Genomic DNA, 16,452 nt, shown 5'->3' on the forward strand with positions numbered 1-16,452 from the left:
GGCAGGGGTGAGGGGTTGCTCCTTCTCCTGACAGGACCCTAGCTTGCTGGGGTGGAAGAAGCCATGTCAGAAAAAAAAAAATAATGCTGTTGAATGCAGAGCCCTGAGGCCAGAGCAGGCTGGGGATGGTTGTCTGTGTGTCTGTGCATCCTGGAGGAAGCATGACCTCATCTCCCCACAGCGGTGGCCATCCATCTGTGAGTGACCCCTGAGAACTGCTTCCTGGCTCCTAGCTCCCTGTGGACACAATGGGAGTCAGAGAGAGCTGCAGAAGCCCTGGAGCTGGTGGGCCACCCAAAAGGGGTGTTCCAGCAAAGGGGGGCACAGATCCCTGGTCCCATATCCAGGCTGCTCCCCCCACCCTAGTGTTTGCAAGCAGTGAGGTATGGGGACAGGCCCCCCCAGTGTCCTTCTGCTGTGAGGTGTAGTGGCACTGCCAGCCCCTAGTGGTCCCCCCCCAGTGAGTGCCCCCTCACCCTCCACAAGGAGCCGGGCGGTGGAGCGGTCATCGAAGGCATCGCAGGTGTATGAGTCCTCATCCTCAGGGCCCACGCGGTGGATGATAAGCGTGCGGTAGCAGTCCAGGTTGCAGATCTCGTACTTGTCACCAGCAAAGATCTCTGTGTCCCCACGAAGCCAGCGCACCCGGCCCCGGGCGTGGGACACGGTGCACTCCAGTGTTGCCTTGTGCCGTGCCAGCACTGTCTTGTCTCGCAGCGGCTTCACGATACGGATGGGCAGTGCTGGTGGGCAGGGGGGAGCCATTTGCCTTGTGGGGCAAACAGGCTCCCGTGGGGACCCCATGAGCCAACTCTGGTGTGCCCCAGCCCTGGTGCTGGAGCCTGGCCAGCCCTCATGTCCCACACTAGTACCTTCCACCCGCAGGCTGGCCTCTGAGACTACCATCCCGGCCACAAAGCGAATGAGTCCTGCATCCTCAGGGCGCACACTGCAGAGCAGCAGGAAATGCCGGGTCCCTGGAGAGGGAGAGGCTGGCTCAAGGGGATAGTGGTGATACCCACAGTAGGCAGGAGGCCCCCTTCCCAAAGAGCAGCTCCTGACATCTGCCCCCACCGCATCACATCCCCCCACTTCAGGTGGGAGGCATGGATACCACCTTTGTCCACACAAAATCCCCTTTCTTGAATTTGCCCCCTCCCAACCCCAAACTGGGTGTGGGGCCACCTGCACCCCCACCTTCTTGCCGTATCTTCACCATGCTGGAGACCTTGATTTTCTCTCCATCCCGGAACCACTCGCCCTTTATGTCCCCATGCGAGGCCTCACAGGTGAAGACAGCGTTGTCACCCTCCCGCACCTGGGTGTCCTGCAGGTCCTGCACGATGCAGACCTGGCGCTCTGTGGGTGAGGTTCAAGGTGCCAGGGAGGCCAAGGGCAAGGGGTGTGGGCAGCATAGGCTTTGGGGGTGCACATGTCCCCAGGCCATACCCTGGACATGCAACGTGGCGGAGGCCTGGCAGTCGCCTGTGTCACAGGTGTAGGTGCCAGCATCGGCCAGCTCACAGTGGCTCAGCTGCAGAACTCTGCGTCGACCCGCTGAGTAGATGCGGCAGTTGGGCCCTGGCCGCAGCTCCTGCCCATCCTGTCACGAGGAGCACACAATCAGGGGTGCAAGCAGGCAGCACCCTTCTGCTTCACACCCCCCTCTCCTGCCCACAGCCCCAGCAAAGAGGGCAGTGGCCAGGGGGCAAAGCAGGGACAAGGATGTGGCTGGACACTGCTGGAGGGAGTCAAGGCAAGCCCTCACCTTGAACCACTTCACCTCCACGCCGGGGCGAGACAGCTCACACTCAAAGCTGGCAACCCCTGTCTCTGGTACCCCCAGATCCCGTGGGACCTTCACCATAGTGACTGGAGGCTCTGAGGAGAGGGGACACAGGATGGAAAGGTTTGGTAGAGGACAGAGATAGTCTTGGGGCTGTGGAGACAGGGTGTGCTGCCCAGGACATCTCAGCATAGGACGAGGGTGGTACTTCTCAGGGCACCACCATGGGCAATCACGTATCACTGGTATCCCAGCGGGCTCTGGACCTAGACCATGACCAAGAGGCCCCACTCTTGAGCTCACATGTCCTCCCTGGGGACAGGGGTACATCTGCTAGAGTATGCTTGGGGTGGCTCAGCTCTGCCCTGGCATCTCCCCCAGGACTGAACAGCTGCAGGACATGCAGTGCTGGTGCCCCACAACCCCCCAGTGCCTGCTGCAGTGACCATACCCCGCACAAGCAGGCGGGCGCTGCAGCGCAGGGTGTCAGCCGTGAAGGTGATGGTGCCTGAGTCCTCCAGTGCCAGCCTCTCCAGTGTCAGGCTGTGCCCGCAGCCTGTGGCACTGATCCGGCACGTGCTGCTGGGCTTCACTCGGATCCCATCCCGTGTCCAGACCCCAGGCACATCAGGGTGAGACAGCTCCAGGTGGAAGGTGACTGTCTCCTTCTCGAAGGTCTCCATGTCTGCCAGTGGTGTCTGGATCGACACCTTTCGGGCTGCAAGGGACCCATGTCCACAGGCAGGCACCTGCTCCACCCCAGACCTCCCATGTCCCTAGTGTGTGCTTGCTGAACTGATCACCTCAATCCAGCCCTTTTAACCAGGCACCCATCCCTGCCCATCCCTGATGCCCACACTCAACTCCCTGTTTAACCACCCCTTCCAGCCAAGTACCAGCTCTGCCCATGCTCCCTCTTCCAGCCTACAGCACCTTTGCAGCAGAGCAGACTGGAGCTCTCCCTGTCCCCATCCCTCTCCTCAGCCCCATCCACCAACCGTTCCCATCCAGATACTCACGCTCCACGCAGAGCCTGGCCTGCGTGCGGTCGTGCAGGCTCTCGCAGCGGTAGGTGCCGCGGTCAGTGGGGCCAAGGCAGTGGATGGTGAGGGTGCGCCGGCACCCTGACTCCTGCAGCTGGTACTTGCTGCCCGGCTGGAGGAGGACACCCTGCTTCAGCCATTGCACCTCAGCAGCCTCGTGGCTCACCTCCACCTCCAGGCACACATCCCCCTGCTCCTCTGCCACCATGTCCTGCAGCTTCCGCACAAACAGCACCTGCGCCTCTGCATGGCCCGTGTGCTGGGTCAGTGGCTGGCTCCAGAGCTGTGTCCTAGGCTGTGCCTCAGCAGCTCCTTCCCCCTCACCTTGCACGGTCAGCCGGGCCATGCTCACCAGCCCCTCGGCGTTGGCTGTCACGGTGGCTGCATCACCTGGCTGGCATTGCCGGAGAGTGAGACTGTGGCACATCCCACTCTTCTTCACCAGCAGCCGCTCACTGGGGACCACAGGCTGGCCATTCAGCTGCCAGGTCACAGCCACATCCTCAGGGGACACCAGACACTTGAAGGTGGCATCCTCCCCCTCCAGCACCATCAGGCTCTGCAGCTCCATGATGATCTCCACCACCCTGGGGACTACAGCCAGGTTGTCAGGGCATGGCACCAGGGACCCCCACCCTGTACAGCCACTGAGCATCCCTGCAACCCCCTGCCACTACCATGCCCAGCTTTGCCACCACCCTGTGGCACAGGGGCCCCAGGGGGCTCAGCCAAGCCATGGGCACAGCTCACCTTGCACCGTCAGCATTGCCAGCGTCCGGTCGTCGTTGGACTCGCAGCAGTACTCGCCAGCATCCTTGGGCCCCACGCGGCTCAGCACCAGTGAGCGCTCTCGCCCCTCCACTATCATCTGCCTATGGGGGCCAGGTGCCAGCACCTGCCCGTCCTTCCGCCACACCACGTCACCCCGCGCCTTGCAGAGCTCACACCACAGCACCACCCGCTCTCCCTGCCGTGCACACACGTCTGACAGTCCACGTAGGAACTTCACCTGCAGCTCTGCATGGCCAAAACCCCTACGTTGGCACCTGCCACCACCGTGGAGGTGTCCCCAGGCATTTCCTGCCACCCTTGTTTCCCACCTCGGACACTCATGTCGAATGACATCCGGTCATGGGAGGAGAAGCAGGTGTAGACACCAGCGTCCTCCTTGGCCACATTGTGGAGGACAAGGCTGTGCACACGGCCATCCCGTCGCAGCTCACAGCGGTCGCTGGCCACCGCCACCTGCTGTGGGCCCAGCCAGGTGACATCAGCTCGCTCCGTGGAGGTGACGGCGGAGAGCACAGCACTGCCACCCTCCAGTACCAGCAGCTTCTCCAGCTCCTCCTGCTTGTTCACAAACAGCACGGGTGCCTCTGTGCCAGGGGAGCACTGGGCTTAACTGTGCATCCTGGGCACAAAGCATCCTGGTGCAAGGCAGGGAACTGCTCCTGCCCTCCTGGCATGGGTGAGGGACACCTCCAGGCTCACCTTTCACAATCAGCGTGAAATGCACTTCATCATCACCAGCATCACAGAGGAAGATGCCACTGTCGCTCAGCTCCACATGCTTGATGGTGAGGCTGCATGCTGGGCCCTCACTGCACACCAGCAGCCGCCCACCTGAGCACAGCATCTGTCCTTCTTTCTGCCACTGTCCCACTGCTGTTTCTGGGGACAGGCGGGCCACCAGCGTCACACTGTCCCCCTCCAGCACCTCCAATGGGCTCTGGGCCTCTTCCTTGTTGACAATGTGCACAGGCTGGGCTGGGAGGCACAGGGGACAAGGCAGGGCTCTGAGGTGTCCCTGCGCTGCAGATGCAGTGCAGGGACAGGAGGGCTGTGAGCGGTGATGCCTGCAGGGAGCCCACTGTAGGACAGGAAGACTGTGGAGCTGATGGGGGTCACAGTGCATCCAACTGCAGGACACTTTGAGTGGCTGGGGGTTGCTGTGGGGCTAGTGGAGGTCATGGTGGGACTAGACAGGGATGCTGGTTACTTAGGAATGCTGGCTGGTGGGGTCTGGCAGCTCAGGGTCCCCTCAGGGAAGGGGCCCTAGGCAGGGAGGGAAGCAGAGCCTGTCTCTCCTGCATCCCTCCTGCACAAGCAACTCAGCTCATGGGTTGGGGCCATCAATTTCAGTGTTGTCCCCCTCCATCCCAAGTGCCTTGCTGAGGAGCAGAGCCACCTGCCTGCACCAGGCTTTCTTCCACCCTGTCCAGCCCTCCATCTCCAGCTGCTAAAGGTCCAGGCAGAACTGAGCCCTTGGCAGCCAAAGCAGGAGGAGCGGCGCCTGGGAGCTGTCCAAGGCTAAATTTAACCAGCCCCTGGCTCGGGGAGGCAGGAGAGACGGGTCTTATCATAACCCTGACATGCCACTTCCTGGCCGATTGCTCCTGAGAGGTTGCAGACAGGGCTCTCGCCCTCCCCTGCCACAATGCTGTCCCATGGCCTCTGCCATCAACAAGGTTACAGAAGTATTGCCTCCCCTCATCCAGGGCTGCAGCACAATCCCACCATGCTGGAGTTCCCCAGTACCAAACTCCTGCCAGCTCACCTGACACCTCCACACTTGTCACTGCGCGGTCACTGGCAGCATCACAGATGTAGCACCCTGAGTCGCTGGGCTGTACCCCATGGATGGTGAGCTGCCTCAGCACCCCGTGGGCCTCGACCTGCACCCGCTCACCCGGCTGCACCTCCTGGCCATCCCAGAGCCAGCGCACGATGGCATCGGGTCGGGAGAGCTCACAGGCAAGCACTAGGTCCTCCCCAGCCACCAGGCAGCGATGCTCCACAGCACCAGTGCTACCCAGAATGGTCACCGGTGGTTCTGGGACTGGAGAGACAGGTTGTCACCATGGGAGCAGCAGCCTGTGCCAGGTGCTGCAATGGCCATATCCTGTCCAGGCATACTCTGGCTGCAGCTGGGCAGTGCAAGGGTTTCCACAGAGCCCTTGAGTGGATGCAGCCCACTCCCTGTGTCCAGCCCCACCAGCCTCTCCATGCTCACTGCCACCCAGCCCAGCCCCACAGCAGCCTGGCAGCAGCTAGGGACCCACCTCAGTCCTTGCCCCATTGTCTGTCCCACCCAGGACCTCCTGCTTACCTTCCACAGTGACAAAGAAGACAATGCTGTCATCGCCGGTGTCGCAGAGGTACTCCCCTGCGTCCCTGCCTGTGGCACCCAGGACAACGAGCAAGCGGCGTGCCCCATCCTCCTCTAGCTGCACACGCCCTGTGTCCTGCAGCTTCTCCCCGTCCTTGTACCACTTCACTTCCCCATGGGCGTGTGAGAGATGCACCTCCAGCACCAGGTCCTCCATGGCCCGGCAGTGTCGGCGTGTTGGCAGGACATCCTTCTCCAGGATCCTGACCATCGGGTCTGCAGCACCCAACACCAACAGAGCTGTAGTCTCTGGGGTCTGTGCACCCAGCATCCCACACCAGGCTCTCCCTCAGCCTCTTGCTCACCCAACACTTTCACGGTGAAGGTCACTGTGTCATCAGTGGCATCACAGACGTATTTTCCAGAGTGCTCAGCTTGGGCCACGGGGATGAGCAGGCGGCGGTGAACACCCTCCTCCTCCAGGACCAGGCTGCCCCCAGCCTCCAGTCTGATGCCCTCCTTGGTCCAGTGCACAGACGCATCTGCACGGGACAGCTCACAGCCCAACGTCACTGTCTCCCCCAGGAATACTGTTACCACGGGGGGAGGTCTGAGGGGCTGCAGGATCCTCACTGGTGGCTCTGCAATGATGGCATGGTTGTGATGTAAAGCAGAGGGGGAACAACACAGTCCTGGGGACACCTCTGCTGCCAGCCCTATGTGAGCAACCAGGCTGGGTGGCCCAGCACCCAGGGGCGCGCATGCACCAGCTCCATCACTACAGAGGATCTGGTCCCCCTCCCCCAGACTGGGAAAGACCCTATAGCCAGGGCCCCATCAGCTCGTCCCTGCTGCCAAGTTCCCGCTGACCTGACACCTTGACATCAAAGGAGACGGCCTCATCCTTGCTCTCACAGATGTACTCGCCCATGTCCTCTGCACTGCTCCTGGGGATGAGGAGGCAGCGCCAGGCCCCCTCCACCAGCAGCAGCAGGTTGTCTGACTCATCCACTTCCAGTCCATCTTTGAACCAACGCACAGGAGCATCTGGCACGGAAAGCTCACACTGCAGCTCCACGCGCCCCGGCGCCTGCACCAGCACCTCCAGCGAGCGCTGAAGAGGGTGCAGGATCTTCACTGGTGGCTCTGCCAGGGAGGTGGAGAAAGTGTATAAGACCTGCTCTTTGCATAGCTCCTGGCTCTGGCAGTCCCTACTTTCTGTCACCTGCATCCCTATCCCCAAAGGACTGTGGATGCTACAGCCTCTCGCTCCAGTGCAAAGGGGCGGGAGCTGCTGGAGGACAGGGGCAGGGGGCACACAGTGCAAGCCCAGCATGGCTGGAGGGACCACCCACTAACCAACCCCTGGGTGATGCTACTGCACCTTCTCCTCAGTGATACTGAGGGCAGGGCACAGCACTGGGCACCACATGGCACAGAACTGAGGCAGTGCTGCCCTTCCCAGCAGGACATCCCTGCTGTGCCACCAACCTGACACCAAGACGTGGTAGGAGACAGATGTGTCCCCGGCATCACAGACAAACTCCCCTGCATCCTGCGGCCGGGCACAGGGCAGCACCAGCCGGCACCGCGGCCCCTCCTGCTCCAGCACCAGGCTCTCACTCGCCTCCACCTCCTCCCCATCCTTGTACCAGTGCACAGGGGCTGCAGGGCAGGACAGCTGGCACCACAGCTCCACACGCTGCCCGGCCGTGTAGGCATGGGGGGCCTCCTCATTGGAGTCGATGATCCTCACTGGTGCCTCTGCCGAAGGATACACGGCAGAGTTCAGAAGTGGTGATGGGTGGTCCCACAGGAGGATGGGCACCCCCAGGGTAGCTCACCGCTCACGGTCACCCTAAAGCTGGCAGCATCATCCCCAGCATCACAGGTGTAGATTCCTGAGTCGGCTGGTACAGCTGCAGAGATGTGCAGAGACCGCAAGCATCCTGCTGAGAGGATGGCCAGTGCCTCTGTCGGGACCACAGCCTCGCCATCTTTCAGCCATTGGACCAGAGCATCTGGAGGGGACACCTGGCACTCCAGCAGCACAGGTAGCCCTGCCAGCACCTCCTGGAGCTGCTGTGCCTCATGCACTGGGGCAATGTAGACCTGTGGGGCTGAGAGGACCAGGGCCCTGTGTCAGTTGGTCTCCATCCTACCTGCCCCAGGACCAGCAGCTGGGTTGTTCCAGCTCTGCAGAGCTGGCAGCTGAAAACTGAGGGAGAACCAGGGCTAGGGTGTGAAGTGGCATAACCCATGGATAGGCAGCATGGCTGTGCCCTGGGGTGTGGAAGGGCAGCACAGCACAGGGTTCTGGGAGGAGACAGAGCAGCCAATCTGCTCCTGCTCACATCCCAATCCAGCACGGGCATGGACCCGCTCACTAGAAGCTGAGGGGCAGCTGAGATGCTGCAGCTGCCAGTGGGATGGCAGCATGAGCAGGGAGCTGTGGCAGAGGGAGAGGAGGGGAGAGGGCCATAACTCTGCATCACACCCACCTTCCACAGTGATGGTGTAGAAGACAGAGTCCCCACCAGCATCACAGACAAACTCCCCTGCATCCTGCGGCCGGGCACAGGGCAGCACCAGCCGGCACCGCGGCCCCTCCTGCTCCAGCACCAGGCTCTCACTTGTCTCCACCTCCTCCCCATCCTTGTACCAGTGCACAGAAGCTGCAGGGCAGGACAGCTGACACCACAGCTCCACACGCTGCCCAGCCATGTAGGCGTGGGGGGCCTCCTCATTGGAGTCGATGATCCTCACTGGTGCCTCTGCTGGGGAGAGACACAGGGCTCAGCAGGGATGTAAAGACTAGAGCAGGTGATGGTGTCAGTCACAGACCTTTGTGGAGCAATGACAGCCAGTTTGTTGGGTTTAAGGCTCTTGCATAACACAAGCAACTGGGCTGCCCTGCCTGGGACTCTGTTTGCTCCTCAACCATCACATCTGGGAGGAGCACCCGGCTTCCAGCCCAGCTGTGAGTCGCTACTGTTCCCCAGCTCCCTCAGTGCCCACCCTGCTCTGCCCTGGGATGGAACTGAGGGATGCAAAGGTGGGATGCATGTAGGAAAGTGCCTCGTTAGAGAGCCCCAGCACTGCTAACTGCCATCTGTAGTGCCAGCAACATCCTCTGTGGCTGCCCTGGTGGGCTGCCCACCCCTTCCCCTGTCTCTGTGTTTCAGAGGACATCGGGTCCTGCCTGGTGCTTCTGTCTCAGCTCAGCCCTTGCTGAGCCTGTTTGCTCACACCGTGGCCCAGGCATGTGGCTTGCTTGTGGCCAGCATCCCCATCCCTCTGGCTCACTGGGGCCCAGGACACCATGCCAGATCACAGCACTCACTGAACGCCAGCATTAATGAGTAACACACGACATGTGTGCCACTGCTCACATCTCCCCACTGACTTGAGCCAGACCTAATGACAGAGGAGACCTCAGTACAAGCATGAAGTGACTAGTCCTCCTGTCTCCTGGGGGAAGGTCAGGATGTGGCCTCTGCCTGCAGCAGCCACCACCACCCTCCTGGCCATGCATGTTACAATGGCTGCAGCTGGCCCAAACTGTGCCATGATGCACAGCCCGTCCATGGCTCCTGGTGGGCATGGAGCACAGCCAGCACCAGAGCACTCTGGTGGCCCAGCAGTAACCTGTCCTTCTCACGGTCTGCAGCTGCCCCATGCTGGGCATCCGGACTGCAAACTTCCCAGGCAATTTCCAGCCCCATGCCCAGGCTCAGCAGTGCACTGAGCCCCACAGCATGCCAGAGCAGCACAGCACCAGTTTGCAGTGTTCAGCCTGCACCATGCTGAGCCTGCATCTGCCTTGTTCCATGATCAAATGCTTGGCAGCTGCCTGTCTCCCTGGGCCTGCTAAAAGCAATCATGTTGCTGAAATGCACCTGGAGACATTGAACAGCACTGAAGCAAGGAGGGGGCTATGTGCCAGCCCTCGGCAGGCACTGCTGCTCTGGCCCCAGCCCTACCACCAGCTCCAAGGGAACCCCAGCACTCGGCAGCTGCCAGAAAAGCCAGAGGTGTGTGGGGGTGGCTGGGCCTGAGGCAGGCGGGTTCCATGCAGCAGCCCTGGGGGATAGCTGGGATGCCTCGGGGAAACCCAAGCCTGCCATGGCAGCACTGACTGCAGCAGCCAGCTCAGCACCCATGCCAGAAGGGTGCCGACCTGCACCTACTGGCACCCACACTGAGTCTCACCAGTGACCCTGGTGGCTAAATCCTGATTGGACTGAGCCACCCTCTCTAAGACCCTTCCATCTAAGTTATGCAACGCTGCTCAGCTGAAAGGCTGAGCTTCAGCAGATGGTGTTTCCCCCTCCCACCCTAGGGAAGCTGAGCTCTCCATGCCCTGCACCCCTGTGAGGTGAACAATGCCTCCTGTCTTTGTCCAGAGCGCATGCAGCCTGGCCTTCCTGCTGGTGATTTTGCCTTTATTACACTAAAACCCTTCTTTCTTCACTGTTCCAGCAGTCACCACTTCACTGACTTTTCCAGCATCTCTCGTCACTCATCTCACCTTCACTCCTCCATTTTCTGCCATCAGCTTTGGCCCTTTGCCACATATTAACACTGTGGGGAGGTTTTACCACTGTGGTCACAGAGCCTTTTAACTGGGCTTTAGCTCTGCTTGTGGCTGCCTTCCTGTGGTTGCAAGATTGGGGGTTTTGGGGCCAGCAAGGGGAAGTCTTTCACTTGCTTTCACCTTTCATTATCCTCTGCCAGCCAGGGAGGCCAGCAGCCACTCCATGGCCGGGGCAGACACCGCAGGATGCCATCCCCTGCTAGCACCCAGCAAACACAACCCAACCATTGGTACCCAGGCAACCACTAATTTTCAGGTCAGCAATTAACACCATCTGTCAGAGCAATGTTCATCCAGGAGTCACCCCACACCAGGTGCCGGGTGCTTGTACCCACTATTTTTAGGAACTCAGAGGAGGGCTTGTTTACCGGCCATGGGAGAAGTCCAGCAAACACCTCAGTGTGAGGGTGCTGGGTGACAGCCCTTGGGCACCTCAGCATTTCAAACCAGCAGAGAGAGCTGTCCACTTTTTCAGTCAGTCTGGGTGATTTTACACACCAGAGCTGCTGCATAGACCACTGCCCAACTGACCCACTGGTGAAGACCTGGCAAGACCACCTCTGACAAGCATTCACAACCCCAGAGCAGCAAGCAACAGCAACAGTGACACATGGTCCAGCCCCCTGCACCACCAAAGAAAACCCCCTGTGACCCTGCCAGCCCACCTGCATCACACCCACCTGCCACAGTGATGGTGTAGAAGACAGAGTCCCCACCAGCATCACAGACAAACTCCCCTGCATCCTGCGGCCGGGCACAGGGCAGCACCAGCCGGCACCGCGGCCCCTCCTGCTCCAGCACCAGGCTCTCACTTGTCTCCACCTCCTCCCCATCCTTGTACCAGCGCACTGTGGCTGCTGGGCGAGACAGCTGGCACCACAGCTCCACACGCTGCCCAGCCATGTAGGCGTGGGGGGCCTCCTCATTGGAGTCGATGATCCTCACTGGTGCCTCTGCCGAAGGATAACATGGGGCTCAGCATGGGCACTTGACTGATGGCAGCTTTCAGCCCCATCATGTGGGTAAGAAGAGTGTCAGAAGCACTGCCAGGAAGCAGGCTCCAGGACCCTGCACACAGTCCCCAACTCACCAGTCACGGTCACCACAAAGCTCACAGCATCATCCCCAGTGTCACAGGTGTAGGTGCCGGTGTCTGAGGGAGCCGCTGAGCGGAGGAGCAGCCTGCGCACACAGCCCTCCACCTGCACTGCAATGACATCATCCAGCGGCACAGCCTCGCCATCCTTCAGCCAGCAGACAGGGGCATCCGGGGGGGACACCTGGCACTCCAGTAGCACAGGCAGCCCCACTGGCACCTCCCGGAGCTGCTCAGCCTCAGGCACTAGGGTGATGTGGACCTGGGGAACTGAGACACATTGCAGTAGGGTGAGAAGGCCAGATTGGATGGAGCTTTGAACAACCTGGTCTAGTGGGAGGTGTCCCTTCCCATGTGCAAGGGAGTTGGAACTAGATGATTTTTAAGGTCTTTTACAACCCAAACCAATCTATGATTCTATGAGAAGCATCCAACACCATGAGAACTCCTGCTGCTCTTCTGGCAGAATGCCAGGGCAAGCACCTCACTCACCTTGAACGTGCAGTGTAGCTGAGTCCCGCACGCCACCAGATGTGAAGGTGACCTGGGCCCCACTGTCTGCCAGCCGTGCTCTCCGGATCAGCAGTGAGTGCTCTGTCCCACAGCGCCGCACACTGCACTGGCCACCTGCCTCCTCCTCCTCGCCCAGCCTAGCACCATTGAGGAACCAAGTGCCCTGCACCATGGCTGACAACTCCAGGGAGAACTGTGCATCCTCACCTTCCCGCACCCACACATCCTGCAGACCCTTCTCCAGGCAAGCTGCTGGGGCTGGAGCACAGCTGGACTCAGCCCAGGCGGCACCAGCCAGCAGCATGCTGCAGCACAGCATCCTGGGGAGAGCCAGGTCCCGGCAGGGGTCCCCATCTTGGCACCCTCACCGAGATGCACGGAGCCAGGGAACTCGATGGGAGTGCTCCTGCCATGCTCGTTGGCGGCGCAGACACGGAAGCAGTAGTCGGCCTCGCGGGGCACGCCATCGCCCAGCACCCGCACACAGCTGGGCAGGTCGGTGGCGAGGCACTGCACCCACTCGCCCCCCCCCACCTCCCGCCGCTCCAGCAGGTAGCAGCTGGGGGGGCGGAGGTGGGCGTCGGGCGCGGGGCACCATCGCAGCAGGGCCGCGTTGCTCTCTGCCACACTCATCTCAGCTGCCACTGGTGTGCTCGGGGGGTCGTGCTTCACACCTGCAAGTCCCAGACAGTGTTGTCTGTTCGGGGGTAGCAGAAAGGCTCCCACTAGGGGGAGCAGAAGGGCTGAGTGGGGCTACAGATCCTGTCTCCCTGGGAATCCCGTCTGATGGAGAGGATGGTCTTTCTCCTGTGTATCACGGTGCTGGTTACAATGGTTTGTGAGTGCCAGCAAGGATGGGGCCTTGAAGCCCTGCTAAATGCCTCCTTGCCCAATAAAACCAATGCAGCATCATGTCACAGTGTTGTGGGTGCCAATCCCATCTCTCCCCCGTGTCACCCCTCATGAATAGGCAGGATGGAGGACATAGGGCCCGTCCAAGCCTGGCGCTTACACTTGACCCGGAGCTGTGAGGACGTTTGCGATTCCCCAGTAGTGAAGCAGATGATGCCTGCATCCTGGCGGGTGACATGCACCAACACCAGGAGGTGCGTCCTGCCAAAGCTCTTCAGCACGGTGCAGGGTGACTCCTGCAGCTGCTGCCCATCCCGGCTCCAGCAGATCCCCTCCACCACATCCCGCGTCTCCACACAGAAAACTGCGTTCTCCCCCTCCATCACATCCAGCTTCCGTGGCAGCCGCTTCGTGATCACCCCTACAGGAAGAGATGCATGAGAGATGGGGAGGGATGCGGGGAGCAGGGTTGGCTCCCCAGGGTGGGAGTGAGGTTGAGCAGGAGCAGCAGCACGGCCAATGCCCATGGGAAAGCAGGTGTGGGGAGCAGTAGGGAACCTAGCAAGAAGGGGGATAGGAAGGCAAAGCCATACCACTAGAGAGACCTGTGCCCCACCTCGGACGGACACCTCAGCGATACTGCGTCCCTTGTCTTTCATCTGGCAGAGGTAGATGCCGTCATCATCAGTGCGGGCGTCACGGATAGTCAGGCGCCGCAGCACACCTCGCTCCTCCATCATGTACTTGTGGCTGGGCTGCAGCTCCCTGTCTTCCAGGTACCAGGCAGTGGGAATGGTCTCCAGTGGCACCTGGCACTCTAGCACAGCATCCTCCCGCTCTGCCACCTCCACATCTGCCAACTGCACCTGGAAGCGCAGCCGGTGCTCTGCCACCAGGAGAGATGGGCACTGAGGGTACGCAGGGCAGGGCACCCACCCACAGCCTTTTTCTCTGGGCTCTTCCAACTTGCAAATGGTACTGAGCCCTTGGATCTTCTCTGACCCTCTCTTCTTCATCTTGTATGGGACAGCCACTGCCCAGGGAAGCACATCCCCCAGAGTGGGGGGAACAAAGGCATGGGCTGGAGACAGCCAGTAAAGCCCCCAGCATCTCAGCAGGGAGCTCTGGGGGACTCAGGAGCATGTATTCCAGCATGTCAAAGCAGGCATGTCAGGGGAGGAGAGCAGTGGCTTGTAGGTGGGGGGTGCACCAGGTGCCAGGTCACCCCAGAGGCAGGCTGTCCCTATTTGGCAGGGTGGCGCTAGGGGACAGGGCTGCCTCTAGTGCAGATGCTTGGAGCCATGCCGTGCAGGGCTGCCTGCCAAAACCACTTGGCAGTTTCAAGGGAATTTGTCACCAAGCCACTGTCCCCCTTCCCTACTCATGGATGGACGTCTGCAGCCCTCCAGAAACACCAGCTCTCTGCTGGCAAGGAGAGAGGGGCACGGGGGGAGTCAGGTTACCTGGGGAGCCCAGCATCCCCTGTATCCAGGCCACAACTCTCTCCTGAGGAGCCTGGGATGACCCCATCTGCACAGACATGTGGTTGCCTAGGGATGCTGGGCTCACACATAGACACATCGCTGCCAGATGAAAATCCCTGGACACCCCCCCACAACTCCCAGCATCTGGCCATCTCCAGCAGTGTTTGGCCACACTCCTACCTTTCACCTGGAGCTGAACTGCACTGAGGGTCTGGCCAGCAGTGTTGGACGCAGTGCAGACATACAGCCCCTGGTCCTGGGGTTTGCAGTACAGCACCTTGAGGATGAAGTAACCCTCACGGTCCTCATAGATGAGGTGCCTGCGGCTGGGGACAAGGGATTTGCCATCCTTCTGCCAGACAATCTCTGGCTTGGGCTTGCCAGTGACATAGCAGCGAAACTTGGCGTGCTTCCCCACGCTCACAGTGAACGCCTTGGCCCCCAGTGCCCCGGCCAGCACTGTGCCATTGGGCACACGGGTCTCGGGTCCCATGTGCTGTCCTGTCACATGCTGCCGCCGCCGCTTCTGCTCTGCCAGCAGCTCGGGGCCATCAGCAGGAGAGCCATTGGGGAGCCCATCCAGTGGTGCCCGGGGTTCAACCAGGAGCATGGCAGCAGCCAGGGCCTGCCGGGAGCCACTGCGTGCCCGGCACACATAGACCCCCGCATCCGGGGGCCGGGCACCAAACAGCTTCAGGAAGTGCCAGTCCTCTGGCTCCTGCCCCACCAAGAAGTGGCTGCTCTCAAAGAGGTCAGACAGCTTGCGCCCATCCTTCTCCCAGTCCAGCACTGGGCAGGGCTGCCCAGACACCCTGCAGGTGAACATCACATCCTCCCCCCGGCACACTCGTGTGGATGAGGGGGCAATGAGGAAGGCGGGCTCCTTGCCACCTGAGCATTCCTCTTCCTGGGGCTCCCCTGCCTCCACCTTGAGTGTGGCAGCAGCATAGGTCTCACCAACACTGTTCTTGGCCTTGCAGACATAGAGCCCACTGTCCTGGGGGGTGGCATGGGACACCAGCAGGCTGTACAGGTCCCCCTTGGCCTCCATGTGGAAGCGGCCCATAGGCTCAATCGGGATCTTGTCTTTCTCCCAGAGGATGCTTGGCTGGGGGTCACCTGTAATCTGGCAGCTCAGGACGGCATCAGCACCACTTCGCACTGTGAAGGCCTGTGGATAGGCCAGGAACCTGGGGGCTCCCCTAAACCCCTCCATTGCAATCTTTCCAGGATCACGGCAGGCAACTGGTCAGGACAGCAGTGGGGATCATCAGCCTGGAGAGATGCACAGACAAGTGGGGGCATGGGGTCAGGCTTTGGAAAAGGGACCACCATGGAGTAGCACCAGGGGAGACCCCTGCCCAGAGTGAAGCCCCCAGCAGCATACCCATACTGCAGGAGCATCACCCTTGCTCTGAGCACACCCAGCCCACTGGATACACTCTTCTATCAGCCTGAATCACCCATTTCCCAGGCCAAAAGCAACAGAAGAGGTGACAAAAGGGGCTCTTTGCACTCCAAGAGGCCAGTGCACCCATAGCCCAGACTGCCTGCCCCAGGGTCACAGGGGACCTCAGCTCAAGGGGCAGCAGACCCTTGTCTAGATGAGGAGTGCAGGCTCGCTGGGTGCTGGGGACTGGGGATGGAGATGGCCGAGGCAGGACGGCCCCAGCCCGCCCCTTCCCCACCCGCGGGGCATTCCTGCAGTATCGGGTGGTGGCAGAGCCGCATTCCTGCAGCATCTGGGCTGGCTCAGCAGGCAGGTGCTGACATGGGGCTGTCGCAGGCAGGAGGCAGTCAGCCAGATCTGGGTGCTTCCTCCAGGAGTCGGAGGGACAGAGGCCCCCCTTGTGCTCAGCAATCCCCCAATGGGACCTTCCCTGGGGCAAAGTGTGAAGCAGGTCTCCCACCAGAGTGTGGTCCCACAGATAGGATACAGCCCACGGGTATTGAAAGCCACGGCTGGAAATAG

General features: G+C 60.9%; 1 protein-coding gene across 1 annotated transcript; it reads right to left on the reverse strand.

Annotated features, from left to right (window-relative positions):
- Positions 1-229: 229 nt before the first annotated feature.
- On the reverse strand, positions 230-15,696 carry OBSL1 (obscurin like cytoskeletal adaptor 1). Its single transcript, XM_051623203.1, has 26 exons — positions 14,661-15,696; positions 13,613-13,882; positions 13,157-13,417; positions 12,513-12,818; positions 12,124-12,402; positions 11,626-11,901; positions 11,216-11,488; positions 8,440-8,712; positions 8,318-8,320; positions 7,430-7,702; positions 6,809-7,084; positions 6,304-6,579; positions 5,939-6,214; positions 5,387-5,668; positions 4,321-4,596; positions 3,930-4,205; positions 3,580-3,846; positions 3,154-3,423; positions 2,806-3,072; positions 2,238-2,504; positions 1,769-1,881; positions 1,450-1,603; positions 1,198-1,359; positions 873-977; positions 435-743; positions 230-237 (listed from the first exon to the last, which is right to left on the reverse strand). Exons 1-26 carry the CDS (start codon positions 15,694-15,696, stop codon positions 230-232), a joined length of 6,834 nt encoding a protein of 2,277 aa, XP_051479163.1.
- Between the last annotated feature and the right edge of the window lie 756 nt (positions 15,697-16,452).

Source organism: Apus apus, chromosome 6 (assembly GCF_020740795.1).
Source record: "Apus apus isolate bApuApu2 chromosome 6, bApuApu2.pri.cur, whole genome shotgun sequence".
NCBI classification, from domain to species: Eukaryota; Metazoa; Chordata; class Aves; order Apodiformes; family Apodidae; genus Apus; species Apus apus.

What these genes read in the sequence shown, in the direction of transcription:
- OBSL1 (XM_051623203.1), bottom strand. Translation starts at nt 15,696, where the DNA reads ATGGAGGGGTTTAGGGGAGCCCCCAGGTTCCTGGCCTATCCACAGGCC. An exon ending in ATTCGACATGAGTGTCCGAG is followed by an intron (nt 3,847 to 3,929) that starts GTGGGAAACAAG and finishes TTGGCCATGCAG; the next exon opens with AGCTGCAGGTGAAGTTCCTA. An exon ending in CGCCCGCCTGCTTGTGCGGG is followed by an intron (nt 1,882 to 2,237) that starts GTATGGTCACTG and finishes CCCTCTCCTCAG; the next exon opens with AGCCTCCAGTCACTATGGTG.